This window comes from Bos grunniens, chromosome 2 (assembly GCF_055505025.1).
Source record: "Bos grunniens cultivar Pamir isolate PY7600 chromosome 2, Bosgru_T2T1.0, whole genome shotgun sequence".
NCBI lineage: Eukaryota > Metazoa > Chordata > Mammalia > Artiodactyla > Bovidae > Bos > Bos grunniens.
The window spans coordinates 110,222,043-110,237,812 of record NC_141166.1 but is presented as its reverse complement, the minus strand read 5'-3'; the positions used below and the strand labels follow the sequence as shown (position 1 = coordinate 110,237,812).

At 35.1% G+C, this 15,770-nt stretch overlaps 1 protein-coding gene across 13 annotated transcripts in view; it reads right to left on the bottom strand.

Moving 5' to 3' along the window:
* PPIG (peptidylprolyl isomerase G) overlaps window positions 1-15,770 on the bottom strand; it is a 45,844-nt gene that overhangs the window by 7,703 nt on the left and 22,371 nt on the right. For 12 of the 13 annotated variants that reach the window (XM_086356667.1, XM_086356620.1, XM_086356682.1 and 9 more), the window contains 4 exons: window positions 11,169-11,198; window positions 10,936-11,075; window positions 2,139-2,352; window positions 1,240-1,407 (listed from right to left, as the gene is read on the bottom strand). In XM_086356667.1, the coding sequence (XP_086212793.1) occupies window positions 1,240-1,407; window positions 2,139-2,352; window positions 10,936-11,075; window positions 11,169-11,198 (552 nt within the window). Of the gene's footprint in view, window positions 1-1,239; window positions 1,408-2,138; window positions 2,353-10,935; window positions 11,076-11,168; window positions 11,261-15,770 lie in introns of all 13 variants that reach the window. The other variant, XM_086356727.1, reaches the window with a different exon arrangement.

The following is a 15,770-nucleotide window of genomic DNA, read 5'->3' as shown; positions in this document are numbered from 1 at the left end:
TAGGGGAGCATTTTAACAACTTTCAATGATGAGAGGGTGCTACTGGCACTGAGTGACCACAAGTCAGGAATGCGAGAATCCTGTAATGCATGAGGATGAACAACTATTCTGTTCCCAAATGCCAACTGTGTTCTGTTGAGACATACTGTTACATAATCTTTTTGAAGATCAAGTCAACTTGATAGTGCTAAGCAACATGAAAAAACGTGGAGTAGGCTGTATGCTGTTAAGAGAACAATTTTAAAGCTCTCTGATTCTAAAGTACCTCATTATCCTACCAGCAGTTATTCACTGGTGATAAAACTATGGATAAGTGCAACTGATGTGAATTAAACAGAGAACACTTGGTCTGAATTAGAAAAATATTTAATATCATGCTTTATATAAAAAAGGGAAACTACTTATTTTCAAATAATAATACGAATATTAGCACTAACAACATTCATGTATGCTATATTTGAAAATGCACTTTAAAGTAGTTCAAATATTTTCTCCTTAATATTTATTTCCTTATAAACATCCTTTCCTAACAGTTGAGTAAACTCAATTCAATCCATCAAAATTAACACAATTCAAGTAACCAAGATTTATTTTTATATTTTTACTGTATTGTGAAAATACAGGGGGAATGAGCAGATTTTTATCACTTTTACGTTATTTCTGATCATAAATAAGAGAAAGATATCCATCTTTTTTTCCTATTTTTGGACATAATTATTAAAATGATACATAAAGAACCAACAGAACTACTAATTCTAATAATGTGAATTATGTAGAAAAATTTTCAAAGTACTTGAATATACTATCAATTTTCAATACCACAATATTGTAAATCAGGCAAGGAAAACAGCATTTTCTCCCACCAGACAAAATGAAACATAAAGGTTCTTATTTGCTTAAAAATTTAAGGTATATAAATAACAGAGTAAAACATTTGTTTTACATGTAATTCGTCTGGAAATGCCATTTAACATACCTTTTTGCTATTTGTAGTGCTTTTTTCAAAAGTTACTTTTATTTAAAAATCTGTCTAAATTAAGTCAATTTTATCTTTTCAGCTGTGTGACTGGCAAAAAGGAGCTTTGCTAACACTATCCAATTAAAAAATTTCAATCTTAGGACAAGGTCACCAATTAAATCTTATCTAAAATTTTTAAAACTGTTGCTTTTTTTTTTTTTTAAAGAAAGGGTCTGTGGTAGAGAATGAAGGGTCTTTGTAAAATAAACATATTGACATACCATTCTCTCTCTCTCTCTCTCTCCCTGTTCTTCCTTTCCTTTTCATCAGCTTTAGGAGGACTTTTTCTCATTAGGAATCTGTTTTCAGGTATTGGAGGGATTTCTTCTGGACGGACAGTAGACTGGGGTTGTGCTTCAAGATTTTCAGCCTCACTTTCACTAGATGCACTTAAAAGAAATACACAAACAAGTTCCATTTGGTTATTATGTACCCACCTCAATTTCCCAATTGTTGGTCTTTCTTTCCTTTGTAAATATTCCATCTATCTATCATCCGGTCCCCTACTGCTGACCAAAGATGCAGTTACATGGGGAAAATACTCGTTCCTCTGACAAACCAACCTAAAACCCAAACCAAATGTATCTATTATCACATTCTCAAAAAATACTTTCCTTTAAAATGGAACCCAAATATTCCATATGCACTGCACTGATAAATTTAAAATACTTTAAAATACAGGTAAAGAAACTGCTTTAGAGGCAACGGGTTTATGAAGATGAGCTTTAGTACAAAGACAGATTTTTTTCAGACACAACAGAAAAGAAAGTAAATATGCTGACATAATCTGCTTTATGCTATCACAGGAGAAAAGAAAAGGAAAACACTCATTGGTTTCCTACAGTTCTTACTAATTTTAAATTCCCTCCATAAAATACAAATGTATCTAATCAAAAAAGTCATTGAGTTCCTACAAAATGAACTGAATGATTTTGTTGAAAATTGAAATGTACCCAAATTTAATCTATAGACTATAGAATATCAGAATGGTCTTATATGTCATCCGATGAAGTATTTCTATTTTCATGTACCATATAATTGATTCAATATCCCAATAGGTTTATATATAAACAGAAGGTAATTAGAATACAAAGACAGTACTATAAAAGTAAATTAAGACCTTTTCTTGCTTTTCTTTCGCTTCTTCTTCTCTTTCTTGTGTTTACGAGAATTTTTCCTATGTTTCTTCTTTCTTTTTTTTGACTTCTCTTCAGAAGCACTTTCAGAATCAGAAGAATCAGAAGAGGACTGAGAATCGCTTGAGCTGTCTGAGTCACTGGATGATGAGGAGGAGGAAGAAGATGACTTATGCCTTTTCTTTTCTTCTTTCTTAGCTTTAATAAAAAGCAAAATGGTTCGATCAACACTTTTTAGACAAACTTTGTCAGAGGAAATTTAGATTTTTTTTTTGGCAGATTCTCCAAGTCCAGTATTTAACACTTAGTTCATCCAGCTATTTGAACTGAGCAGAACAGGAAAGGAGTTAAGACTCAAGATTAGAATCCAGACCTTCAGATTCATGGGATTCCCAGATGGCTCAGTGATAAAGAATCCACCTGTCAATGTAGGAGACATCAGAGACATGGGTTCGATCCCTGGGTCAGGAAGATCCCCTAGAGAAGGAAATGGCAACCCACTCCAGTATTCTTGCCAGGAAAATCCCATGGACAGAGCAGCCTGGTGGGCTACAGTCCATGGGGTCACACAGAGTCGGGCATCACATGCGCATATGCACACACCCACCAGATTCATGGGTCTGAGTTATATCTATAAAGAATTTTGGAAAAGTTAACAGGTAAAAACACTAAACTAAGTCAATTTCAGAATTAGCTGAATAACATTTTAAGCACAGAAGTAACACTCAAGAATCTCAGATTCAAATATTTGTATAGTTTTCAACTTTTTCTCTTATTATCAATATTGGAAGCAGAACTGTAGGAGAGAAGAAGTAACAGAAAAAATACTTTGCATGAATGTGGAAAGGTAAGAAACATGATTCCATTGGAATGGGCTTATTCAATGTCTGAGCATCCCTCTAATGATTAGAGCCTGTGCTCACCAACAAGAGAAGCCCCCACATGCTGTATTATATACAGAAAGCCCAATGAAGACCCAGGGAAGCCCCCCAAAAAGTTAAATTTCAAATTGAAATTTTATTTTGGGTTAAACAAAGTTTTAATTTTTAAAAGGGGTCACCAAACTCAAATGATTTAAGGACTAGGAAACTGACACAAATAAGTGAAGTTAATCAGGAATTGGGGAAAGACATGATAGACTGGATTGAGCCTGGGCCACCTAAAAGTATTCTAATTCAAACCATGGTGGATTTAAAGAAGTGAATTCAACTATCCAATTAAAACAGGGGCAGGGGGGGTTTCTCTGATGATCCAGTGGTTGAGAATACTTCTGCCAAAGCAGGGGACATGGGTTTGATCCCTACTCTGGGAAGATCCTACATGCGACGTGGCAACTAAGCCCATGAAGCCAGCACTTCAGGGCCCATGAGTCGCAACTACTGAGCATGCGTGCTGCAACTACGGATCTCCACGCGCCGCGAGCTTGTGCTCCCCAACAAGAGAAGCCACCACGACGATAATCCTGCACACCACAACGGAGTAGCCCCACTCACAACGAGAGAAAGTCCTTGCGCAGCAATGAACACTCAAACAGCCAAAACAAAACAAAACAGCATCTGATCAATTTTCTAGGTCTAACTACAAAGTTATATGAAATAGAAGCACAGAAGAAACACATTACATAATACAATGATGCAAGTAGTAAAATTCAGCGTGTGCAACAGTAGGAAAGAAACCCTACAGGTAAAATGACCTAGCTTGTTCAACAAATAAATCTCAAGAAAACATAAAAAGAAACGGTGGGAGAATCTATGAAAAACAAACCAAAAAATTACAAGACCAATCCAAATGCTTGAACCTGATTTGGATTCAAACCCAAACATCAAAAAAGTTAACATTTATAAACTTAGAAATGTGAACACTGTAAAGATTTTTTACATTTAGGAATATATGTGTATATGCCTGCATATGCTTACTTTTTTTAGAAGAGTCACCTTTTAGAGATAAATAGTGAAAAACTTATCAATAATAACATTATGCTTAGAATTTGCTCCAAACAGGAAATGGAAAAGTGGCCAAGGATAGGAAACATGAAATTGGTCATAAATTAATTGGTAAAGCTGGGTAATGAACATGGTGATTTGTTATACTATTTCAACCACTCTAGTAAATGTTAATATTTTCCATAATTTAAAAAATCAAAGAGGACAAAAAATCTACCTTTGGGACTGACTACTGGCTGTCTGTTTACTGACCTTAACTGAAAGGGTTCACAGTTGCTTTGCAACCTTTCTGTGTTCCCCTCTCAGGAACACCTGAGGATTTGGCACTGGACCAAGTGATTCTTGAAACTTTTTTTAATGAATTTAGTGGCTTAAAACAACAACTATTTATTATTTCTCACAAATCTAAAGGTCAGCTGAGTGGCTCTGCTGAACAGGGCTGAGACCTACTGATTTATTGTTGTTGTTGTTGTTGTTGTTGTTGCCATTTTGTGTGGCCATGTGGTATCTTAGTTCCCTGACCAGGATCAAACCCACCCTCCCTGCGTTGGGAGCATGGAGTCTTAACCACTGGACCACCAGGGAAGTTCTAGGGCTCTGGGGATCTTGCTGGGGATTCTTGAAACTCTTAACTCAGAATTTATAGGAGTGCACTGATTTGTAGAGATAAACGAGAATCTACCTAAGTTACTGTACACTTGACCAATGGTTTGTGATTCACCATCAAGATTTAGTAATGATGAGATGCTGCTGCACTGGAGAATGGCAACTAGGTATAAATGCTGAAGGGATACCAGAGATAAAAGCTTCATTAAACTAAGGTAGTCTTTTCTCACCCAATCATGCTTCTCAGGACCATGAACCTATTAATATTAAGCATGAGATGCCCAGGACATATGCAAGCTCTACCTAGAACCAGAGATCTCCACTATGACACTGCTGTTCAAGCTGTGCTGTTTCTTGTCCTGTATCCTTTCATAATGATAAATAAGCTTAATGCTGAGTGAAGCCTGTCTTGTCTCATGAATCCAACTGTTGCTCTCATCCCAAGACCACTGTTGCTGGTGAGGCAGAGTGGGTATGTGAAATGAAAAACCTGCTTGCATACACTAAAAACCTGAGGTATGGGATTAGGAGGGAGAATAAAAGTTAAAGAAACCCAAGGAAGGAATTCATAATGAATATGAGAAACTCTAAATAAAAATATCTTGGACTATATAATATGCAGGCAAAATACAAATATTTCACATAAGCAGAGAAGGGGCTTCCCTGGTACTCAGTGGTAAGGAACCTGCCTGCCAATGCAGGAGACATGGGTTCAATCTCTGGGTCAGAAGGATCCCTAGGAGAAGGAAATGGCAACCCACTACAGTATTCTTGCCTGGGAAATCTCAATGGACAGAGAAGCCTGGCAGGCTGAAGTCCATGGGGTCGCAAAGAGCTGAACACAATTTAGTGACTAAACAAGAAGCACAGAATACAGCTGTTAAAATTACTTGACAAAACACAGTCATGCTTTATCCCATGATTAACAAAGCTTTATTCACCAGCTCCAATTCATATTTATTTTACATTGTGATTCTTTCCAGAGAAATACACTGCATGCAGTTGGTTTCTTAAAAAGCAAGCCCAGTCTCCCTATTAAATGATTGAGAATGCAAGTGTTAGTTGCTCACTCGCATCCGCCTCTTTGCGACCCCATGGACTATAGCCTGCCAGTCTCCTCTGCCCATAGAGTTCTCCAGGCAAGAATATTGGAGTGGGTTGCCATCCCCTTCTCTAGGGGATCTTCCCGATCCAGGGATCAAACCCCGATCTCCTGCACTGCAGGCAGATTCTTTACTGTCTGAGCCACCAGGAAAGCCCTCTAAATGTATTAAAAACATTTAAGAAACCATTATTTAGTTTTCACATCACTTTTCACGTAAGCATTTGAGAGAAGCAAAATATCATAACAGTACAGAAGATCAGAAGGAGATTCATAACTATTTTTAGGGCAATATAATCTGCCTGAGATATGGACAGAGATGAGGAAAGGCTTTTCAATGACTACTGTTTTATGCTTTCTAAATTTTGAACAAAACGTATTAACTTTTAAAATTAAAGAAAATTTAAAACTCTCAAGTCTGATAACAGCTGTCACCACATTCTCCAAAAAAACCGAAAACCTACTGTCTAACCACTTAAATAAAATCTATTTCAAAGCATCATTTATAAGCATATAACTATCCTTAAAATAAAATGAAATAGTACTGAAAGCAAAACACAATGCAAGTTAAGAATCATTACTCATCCATTACTGGATAAATGGATTTAATGGATAAAAAGGAATTACAAAGAGCAACACTTTTAAACTCTTGGTAGGGTGTGGTATATAATATTACCAGATACTGACTTTACTAGTATGATGTTAAGGTGAAAAGACAAGTTTCCAGAACATTTTACTTATAAAAATGTAAGGTAAGAAAATGCTGCTTTACTAGTTTTTTGAGAGCTATAAATTTTATACCAATTAATTTCACATGAAACCTTTAAAGAAAATTTCCAGGCCATCATCAAAATAAGGTTTGAAGTAAAGAATGGAATTATACCTAAAATAACCCTCTTTTCATTTCAAAATTACTGGGTCTCCCCTCTAAACAGTTTCTTAGTTTAATATCCCACTATTTTCCATGAAAAGTGCCATTACCATGGCTCTTAATTCCAGAATAAGGACACTGAAATGGGATCCTGTCACCATACAAATGAGTCTCTGATCTTTTCCACCGTGGAAAGGTTTACAAGAACAAGGTTTACCAGCTGCTTCCTCTATTGTGCTCTTCTTTTTGTATTGCCAGGTAATCTGTTTTCTATTACACATATGCAAGATTTCTGCTCATTTAACTGTTTACTGCCATTTGCCATAACTCAGCACTTGTGTTTCTATGTACTCTGTAATATATCACTGGTCCCATCTCACACTGCAAGGTAAAGGTGTATAGATATCTCCTTAACAACTGCAGTGAACTCTGAAGAGACCAGCATGATCTGAGTTCATGGTAACTTCTAAAGAACCAGGAAGTGTTCCTATCAAAGCAGTGGTCTGTGTTCTATCCTCCACTCGGCCCGCCCCTTGATAGCCTCTATACAGATGCAGTTTTGGTTAGTCTCCAGTGTTTCCCCTCTGCACCTGTTAGAAGGATGTTCCCCTTGACTCTGAACCTTCTCAGGCACATTCAAATAGCCAGAAAAAGTAGAATTTCCAATCTCACAACAGCAAAGGGACAAAGGCACAAGATGATTGCCCAGACTCACCAAGACCACATATAGGTGGGCCCAGACAGATTTCCTCAGAAGTCTTTTTGTTTTAAGGAAGTTAGAAAAAGAAAAGAAAAAAATTCTATATTTATTTTTTAAAATTGGGGTGTGTATCCCTCAAACAAGGTTTTGAATACGATGACAATGAACACCATTGTGCTACCCAAAGCTTTTTGACTATTTCCAATTTAAGACTGTAAGAAGGCCATCAAACATAAACTGGATGTAAGACATAGCTACACCTAAAAAAAGAAGATCATACAGATGCATGACAAAATTCATTCTGACCAATGTTCTGAATGATAACTGAAGGACTGTAGGGTAATAGGTGCCAAACTGTGTTCTTCTCCTCCTTCCATAGTGTGATCCAGAACAGAGCAGGCATGGACAGCATGCTTGAAACAAACCTGAACTTTTCAATAACTCCTGCGAAGACACTAACAAAGGGACAAATTTTCCTCAACTGATGAAACTGGTAAGGGCAAGAAATGCTTCCTTAGCATGAGTCTGGGGAACACACACTAGAATACTACATCAACTTTCAGCACAACTTCCTGGCCACAATGGCACAGGCAAAATTAGTATTTATCACTTCAGGTGAAAATATATGATAAAAACATAATAACATATAAACAATGACATTCATTCACCTTCTCATCCATTCAGCAAATATTCAAACACTAACCAGTTAATACCAAGAAGAATTTTTACACCAGATGTATTAGAGAGTCTATGATAACTTTTATGGTTTAAGATGTAAGCTTTTTAATTACCTCAGTCTCTTTCTAAATATGTAACCACACAGCATTCTTAACTGTTATAAGCAGAGAATAGATCCTAACACAAAATCCTTAAAAATTATAAAACACAAGAAAAAAGCCAAAGAACAATTGCTGAGTACAAAATAAAATATGAACCCTAAGTACCCCTTCTCTCCATCCTTCCTCCAGCAACTGTAAGTTTGTTCTCTGTGAGACTGCTTCTGTTTTGTAAATAAGTTCAACTGTATCATTTAAGGGATGTCATATGATATTTCTTGTTCTGTACAATTTACTTCACTCAGTATGACAATCTCTAGGTCCATCTATGTTGCTGCAAATGGTATTGTTTAATTCTTTTTGATGGCTGAGCAATATTCCATTATATGTATATATAAATACCATTATATTATATACTATATTAAATATAAATTTCATTATATATATGTCATATCTTCTTTGTCTACTCCTTCGTTGATGGACACATAGGTTTCTTCATGAATACTTTTTTTATATTGTGATTTGTAATTCAGTACTTAATTATCTTGATGTTCAAATTGCACCAATTTTACCTATTGGCATTTCCTTCAAATTAGCTGTTGCAAGATTGTTGCAATTTACTAGATGAGCATAAAAACTATTTATACATTAGGAAATTTAAGAAATAAATGAAAGTTTTAAGACAAATGATAAAAATTGTTCAACAATAATGAAAAAAATAGTAACTTCAGTGTAAGTGTTCTCACAAATAAAATGATAATTGGAACCAATAAATTGTACAAAACACTCAAAACAAAAAAGTATCCAAAATTTAACATGTCATATAAAAAAAATTAAAAAAATAAATAAATAAAATATGAAGACTTTTCTACATGATATGGGAAGAAATGTCTTAAACCAAAATATTCTAATTGTACCAACAACACTTTGAAGAATAAAATGGCAAGATTCAGGGTCTAAAATTTTCAAAGTTTAATATAGATTGCTTTTTAGTTTTTATTAAAAATAAGTCTTCTCCAGGGATTTCTCTGGCAGTCCAGTGGTTAGGACTTGATACTTTCACTGCCATGGGCCTAGATTTGATCCCTGGTTGGGGAACTAAGATCTCACAAACCCTGTCTGTGTGTGTCTGTGGATTCTCCTCCAGAAACATTGTGGGTCTTTTTATATTAAAGCAAAATGAAATGTACATATTACAGAGCACATCAGTATACTTAAAACTTGAGAACAGAATGTTCTACTTAGGGCAATTCTGAAAAGAATATTAAAGACTTTAATGAGTTAGCAACACCTAACAAACAAAGCTTTAGATCTGGAGCCAGCAAACTTGGGTCCAGTTCCCTGATGTGGTAAAGAACAATTTCCTTGACTGTATCTGTAAAATGAGAGAAATAGTATTATATAGTTCTCATGAAGATGAGAGAAGAAAGGTTATAGATGATTCCCACATTTGTTAAACATGAAACACTAAGTACTGATATTATTTATTATTTCTTAGACAACTAAGAATAGGTCAATTCAGTATTTTATTGCTTTCCATACAGATTTGAAGGTAAACTCACCTCATTACTTTGAGATTGTCAGACTCAATATGTGTAATGCTGCTAAGTCGCTTCAGTCGTGTCCGACTCTGTGCTACCCCATAGACGCAGCCCATCAGGCTTCCCCATCCCTGGGATTCTCCAGGCAAGAATACTGGAGTGGGTTGCCATTTCCTTCTCCAATGTGTGAAAGTGAAAAGTGAAAGTGAAGTCGCTCAGTCGTGTCCGACCCCATGGACTGCAGCCTACCAGGCTCTGCCGTCCATGGGATTTCCAGGCAAGAGTACTGGAGTGGGTGCCATTGCCTTCTCCGCCGGGGTGTAGAGGTGGTCACAAAAAGGGAGGTAGGGAGAGAAAGGGAGGTGGCAAGCCCACGCGGGCGGTAGGACCAAGTTGTGTGCGACGGGGGAGTGTTTAGGCAGGTGAAGTAGAACCACTGAGGCAGAGCCTCACTTGCGTGATGAATTTAGCTATTCTTTAAGAAAATCATAAAATCAAAACAAACCAATGGTCTCTTTCAAGTTCCCACTCTGGCCAGTTATTTCCCTGCTGCTGCTGCTGCTGCTGCTAAGTTGCTTTAGTCGTGTCCGACTCCTAGCGACCCATGGACTGCAGCCCACCAGGCTCCTCTGTCCATGGGATTTGCCAGGCAAGAGTACTGGAGTGGGTTGCCATTGCCTTCTCCCAATATGTGTAATAAACAATAGAAATTACATATTTAATATAAAGACTTTAAATACTTAAAACCAAATTCTTACGATTTCAGATAGTATCATAGCAAACTACCAGTTGTGTTAACTTGACGTGTTCTTGTTTAAGTAAAACAAGTGTCTCAAACGTGCCAGATGGTTATGAATCTAAGCAGTGCATGAAGGGGAAATAATTTATTCCCATAAAGTTTGTTAGCCTATGTTAATCTTGTCAATTGTCATCCTCCCCACACTCTTTTCCTAGAAGAGTACTTACCATACTATTTAGACAACTACACTTTTCAAAAAATCTAAAAAACAATATGGAAGCAGAAGGATGAATTACTGTAAATTAATGACAAGGAAAGTTAATCAGTTTCACAGTAAACGAGCAAAATATGGAGTAAGGTAAAACAGATTTAAAAAACACAAAAATACATTAAAAATACACAAAAATGTCATACTTATGTTCACTCTAGTATAAAGTTCATGCCAACTAATTAAGACTGTTTTGTGCACATAAAAGTTAGCAGAAATATATACTTGTATTTACCTTTAGCTTTTGGAACTAGCTCTCCACAACTGAGTATCCGTACCTCAGCAAATGGTTTGCTAGCTGCATCTGTTTTCTGGTTTTCTATTTCTCTCACAACTTCTTGACCAGAAATCACTTGCCCAAAAACCACATGATGCCTAAAGAGTCAAGTAAAGATGATTAAATAAAAGTTTCTTATTTTAATATATTAATTTAAAATAGGTTGTAAAATACATGAAAATAATCTTTACCCATCTAAATGAGGAGTTGGTTTTGTTGTTCTTTTGGAAGTCATCAAATAGAAGAATAAAAACAAAGTCAGAGAAAAACAAAGTTAGCATCTCTAAAAAGGAAAAGAAAATAACTGCATTGGAAACAATGTAGAAAACAAGAATTCATACATACGTTAACATAATAGAATCTTATTTACCTTAACCTTAAATAGAATCGAATGCAAGATGCTTTGACATAATGCATTTTCAAAATTTTGTTCTGAAACACCTATACATTATTGAAAACATACATGAAATTAAAGTTGATGTTTTGTTGTTACGTCTATCCATCCATGTTTCTTGCATGTAACTGGGTTCTTACTGAATATCCATAATTGTACAACGTTCTACTATCTGGGTATACCGTAACTTACCAAAACATCGCACCAGTTTAACAACAGTGCTTTTCAGCCTTAGCATTTTAAACAGTTAGAGCCCAGGTCACATTCTAACGCACTCACATGTGTTCCATGGGGCCTGAACAGAAGTGGTCCATCCTGTATATTATAAATTTTTAAACTAGCTGCCAAGATTTACAAATTTAGATACTTCTATATAAAAATCCATATTCTAGACCTTTTTTAAAACCTGGAAGATGTGGCACTTGGCATGTGGCAATAATTGGTCAAGCTGAGTATCCCTGTCTTCTCTAATAGAAAGATTAATAATTAAGTTTCTCATCCCAGCAGTCTTTATTCCCTTATGTTACCTGCCTAAGACCTATAGGTCTTAGAGTTTGTTATCCCTAACATAAAGTAAATCTCATGTTGAAGAAAGAGATCTACATTAAAATTTAGACAAAATCTAAAATAAGCAAAAAGTCATTTTAAAAAATCCTTTTTTTCTTCTCATCAACCTTAAAACTTTGTAGTTAAGAAAGCTGCTATCTGAGTAGCTATGAAGACATACTGATACAACGGACTAAAGATGGGTACTGTATAAGATTCATTATCTAAAAAAATCTTTAAAAAAGCATTAGAAATTTGAAAGAAGGAACACAATTTAAGCTAACCTTTGGTTAAAACACAAACAATACTACTAAAAAAATTCTAACGTATACATGTATTTCATGTACATGTTAGAACTTTAAAATAAGCTCACCTTATTTTAAAAAGTGATAACCTGTTATTGTTTTCTCACTGTAACAGCTGTAATCACCTCAACTTGATAAAAGCACCTAGAAATGTAAAAACCTAGGTGTACACTATATATGTATTTGTGTTACATTCAGTATATACAATTTGCATCAAGATATAGTAAATCCTCACTTCACAGATTTCATATTTGCCCACGGGCTTGCTCACTATAATGTATTTATAATCCCTAAATCAACACTTGCAGTGCTTCACAGTCATTCTCAGATTGGTGAAAAAGTGATGAGAATGTCAAAACTAGAACAAATAATGCTAAAAACTAGCATAATTTGTATAATGCTTGTAGGAATGTAAAATGATGTAGCCATTCTGGAAAAGTATGATGGTTCCTTAAGGAGCTAACCATACAATTACCATATAATCCAGCAATTCTACTCCTAGGTATATATCCAAAAGAACTGAAAACAGGGACTCAAACAAATACACATATGTGCCAATGTTCACTGCAACACTATTCACAACAGACAAAAAGTGGAAACAACCTAAATATCCACTAACAAATAAATATGGATAAACAAAATGTGGTATGTATATACATTGGAAAGATACTCAACCACAAAAAAGAAGGAAGTTCTGATACATGCTATAAAACATGGATGAACCTTCAAAACATGCTAAGTGAAATACATTAGACACAAAAGGACAAATATTGTATGATTCCACTTCTATATATAGAATAGGCAAATGCTCAGAGACAGAAAGTAGAATAAAGGTTACCAAGTGGCTGAGTGGAAGGGGAAATGGCTACTCTATGGAATGATGAAATAGTTTTGGAAATAGTGGTGGTAGCTGCACAATTCTGTGAATATAAATAATATCATTGACTTAGTTACAAATGGTTAAAGCAGCAAATTTTATATGTTACCACGATATTTTTTTTTAAAGATTAAAAAACTGAAGTTGTTTCTGTAAAAAAAAAAAAAAAAAACCAGAACAAAGAACAAAGAAGTAAAGATGAGTTAACCAGAATTGGAAAGAGGTCAGGAGAAACCAACAGGAGGAAAATTCTGAGAATATACATGTGAATTTAACACAGGGGTTTTGGTTAGCATAGGGAGAATTTTATCTTAAAAAGTGAAAATAAATGATAACAGTGTTGCTGAGGATCTGGTAAAATTAGCACTTCCTTTTGGAAGTCAATGCAACAATATATATGTAAACCCTTAAACATGTATAAACATTTGACTAAGTAAACTTCCAGTCACTTACATAGAAGAATTTAAAAATGCATCAAACAATAGGTACAACAGTGTTCACTGGAGCAGTTTGAAAACAAGAAGCAACTAAATGTTCAAAACTGAGATGAAATAAATAAAACCATAGTACATTCAAACAATGGATTAACATGTAGTATTGTTACTAATTTATATTTAGTAACATACAAAGAAGTTTATATTACATCCAAATGTTGATTACAGAGTATATGCAACTCTATATTTTTATTCCATGAAAAGATGCACTTGGGGAGAGGATTGTTTTTCTTCTTTTTACCTGTGTATTCTAAACAACAAATGTGATATACGTTCTTTCTGTTTAAACAATCAAGAACATCCATACATAGGTAATTGGCTGAATAAATTATAGTATATAAACACACAATAGAGTATTATGCATTTATGAAAAAAGGAAAAAGACTTCTATGAACTGATATGAAATGATTTCTAGGATATATCATTAAGTGAAGAGAGAAAAACATTATGTACAGTATGCTATCTATTGTATAAGAAAAAACGGAAAATAAGAAAAAAGTGTGTATCTGTGCTTATGTTTGTAAAAAGAAATATAGAAAAATAAGCCAGAAACTAATGAGGTTGGTTACTAATATGGACAGGTGGTGTAAAAAGGGGTGAAAAAATGGGGGAATGGAAATGGAGTGAAGAGTTATGTGGGAGTGATAATTCCATGGTATTCTCTCTGCTTTGATTCTTAGAATCATATTAATGTTTTAAAAGCTTAAAAAAAAGGACAAAAAACAAATCAATCTGGCAGGAAAAACAAATGAAATATAATCAGAAACAAATGAATATAACATATTTTGAGTCATAAAACCATACAAACTTTATACTAGAAAGTACTAACAAAAGTCACTTTTAAATGCGGTAACTACATATCCTCACTTTAAAAACAAAAATCGCTAAAAACAGTGAACTCTAGTTAGTATGTTACTTTTCCCAGTGTTACAGGGTGGCAATTTTTAAACCTAGGATTCAACAAATGAGAATTTTGAGCATTACTTTACTAGCGTGTGAGATGAGTGCAATTGTGCGGTAGTTGGAGCATTCTTTGGCATTGCCTTTCTTTGGTTTTTCCTGTGGTCATGTATGGATGTGAGAGTTGGACTGTGAAAAAGCTGATCGCCGAAGAATTGATGCTTTTGAACTGTGGTGTTGGAGAAGACTCTTGAGAGTCCCTTGGACTGCAAGGAGATCCAGCCAGTCCATCCTAAAGGAGATCAGTCCTGGGTGTTCATTGGAAGGAATGATGCTAAAGCTGAAACTCCAGTGCTTCGGCCACATGCTAAGAGTTGACTCATTGGAAAAGACTGATGCTGGGAGGGATTGGGGGCAGGAGAAGGGGCCGATAGAGGATAAGATGGCTGGATGGCATCACCGACTCGATGCACATGAGTTTGAGTAACCTCTGGGAGTTGGTGATGGACAGAGAGGCCTGGTGTGCTGCGATTCATGGGGTCGCAAAGAGTCAGACACAACCGAGTGACTGAACTGAAGTGAACTGAGTTTGTATTTCTCAATCCTGTATTCCCTATCCTGTACACCTCTACCCTTATCTATTGCCATTGGTAACCACTACTTTGTTCTTTGTATTAGTGAGTCTGTTTTGTTATATTCATTTATTTGTTTTATTTTTTAGATTCCACCTATAAGTGATAATGTACAGTGTGGTCTTTCTCTGGCTGACATATTTCACTATGCAAAATACGTTTCAGGTCTATCCATGCTGTTGCAAATAACATAATTACATTTTTTATGACTGAGGATTATTCTGTTATATTTCTAACATTTTTATCCATTCCTCTGTTGATGAACACAGTTGACTTCTATATCTTGACAACTGTAAATAATGCTGCTATGAGCACTGGAATGCATGTTTTTTTGAATTAGTATTTTCATTTCCTTGGTATACAAACCCAGGATATAATTGTTGGATCATATAACACTTCTATTTTTGGTTTTATTGGTGCTAAAACTTGGGGTTAGTGATTTTTTATTGAATAAAATACTTTTGAATCTAAAAAAAAAAAAAGCTTAAAAAAAAAGGACAAAAAACAAATCAATCTGGCAGGAAAAACAAATGAAATATAATCAGAAACAAATGAATATAACATATTTTGAGTCATAAAACCATACAAACTTTATACTAGAAAGTACTAACAAAAGTCACTTTTAAATGCGATAACTACGTAGCC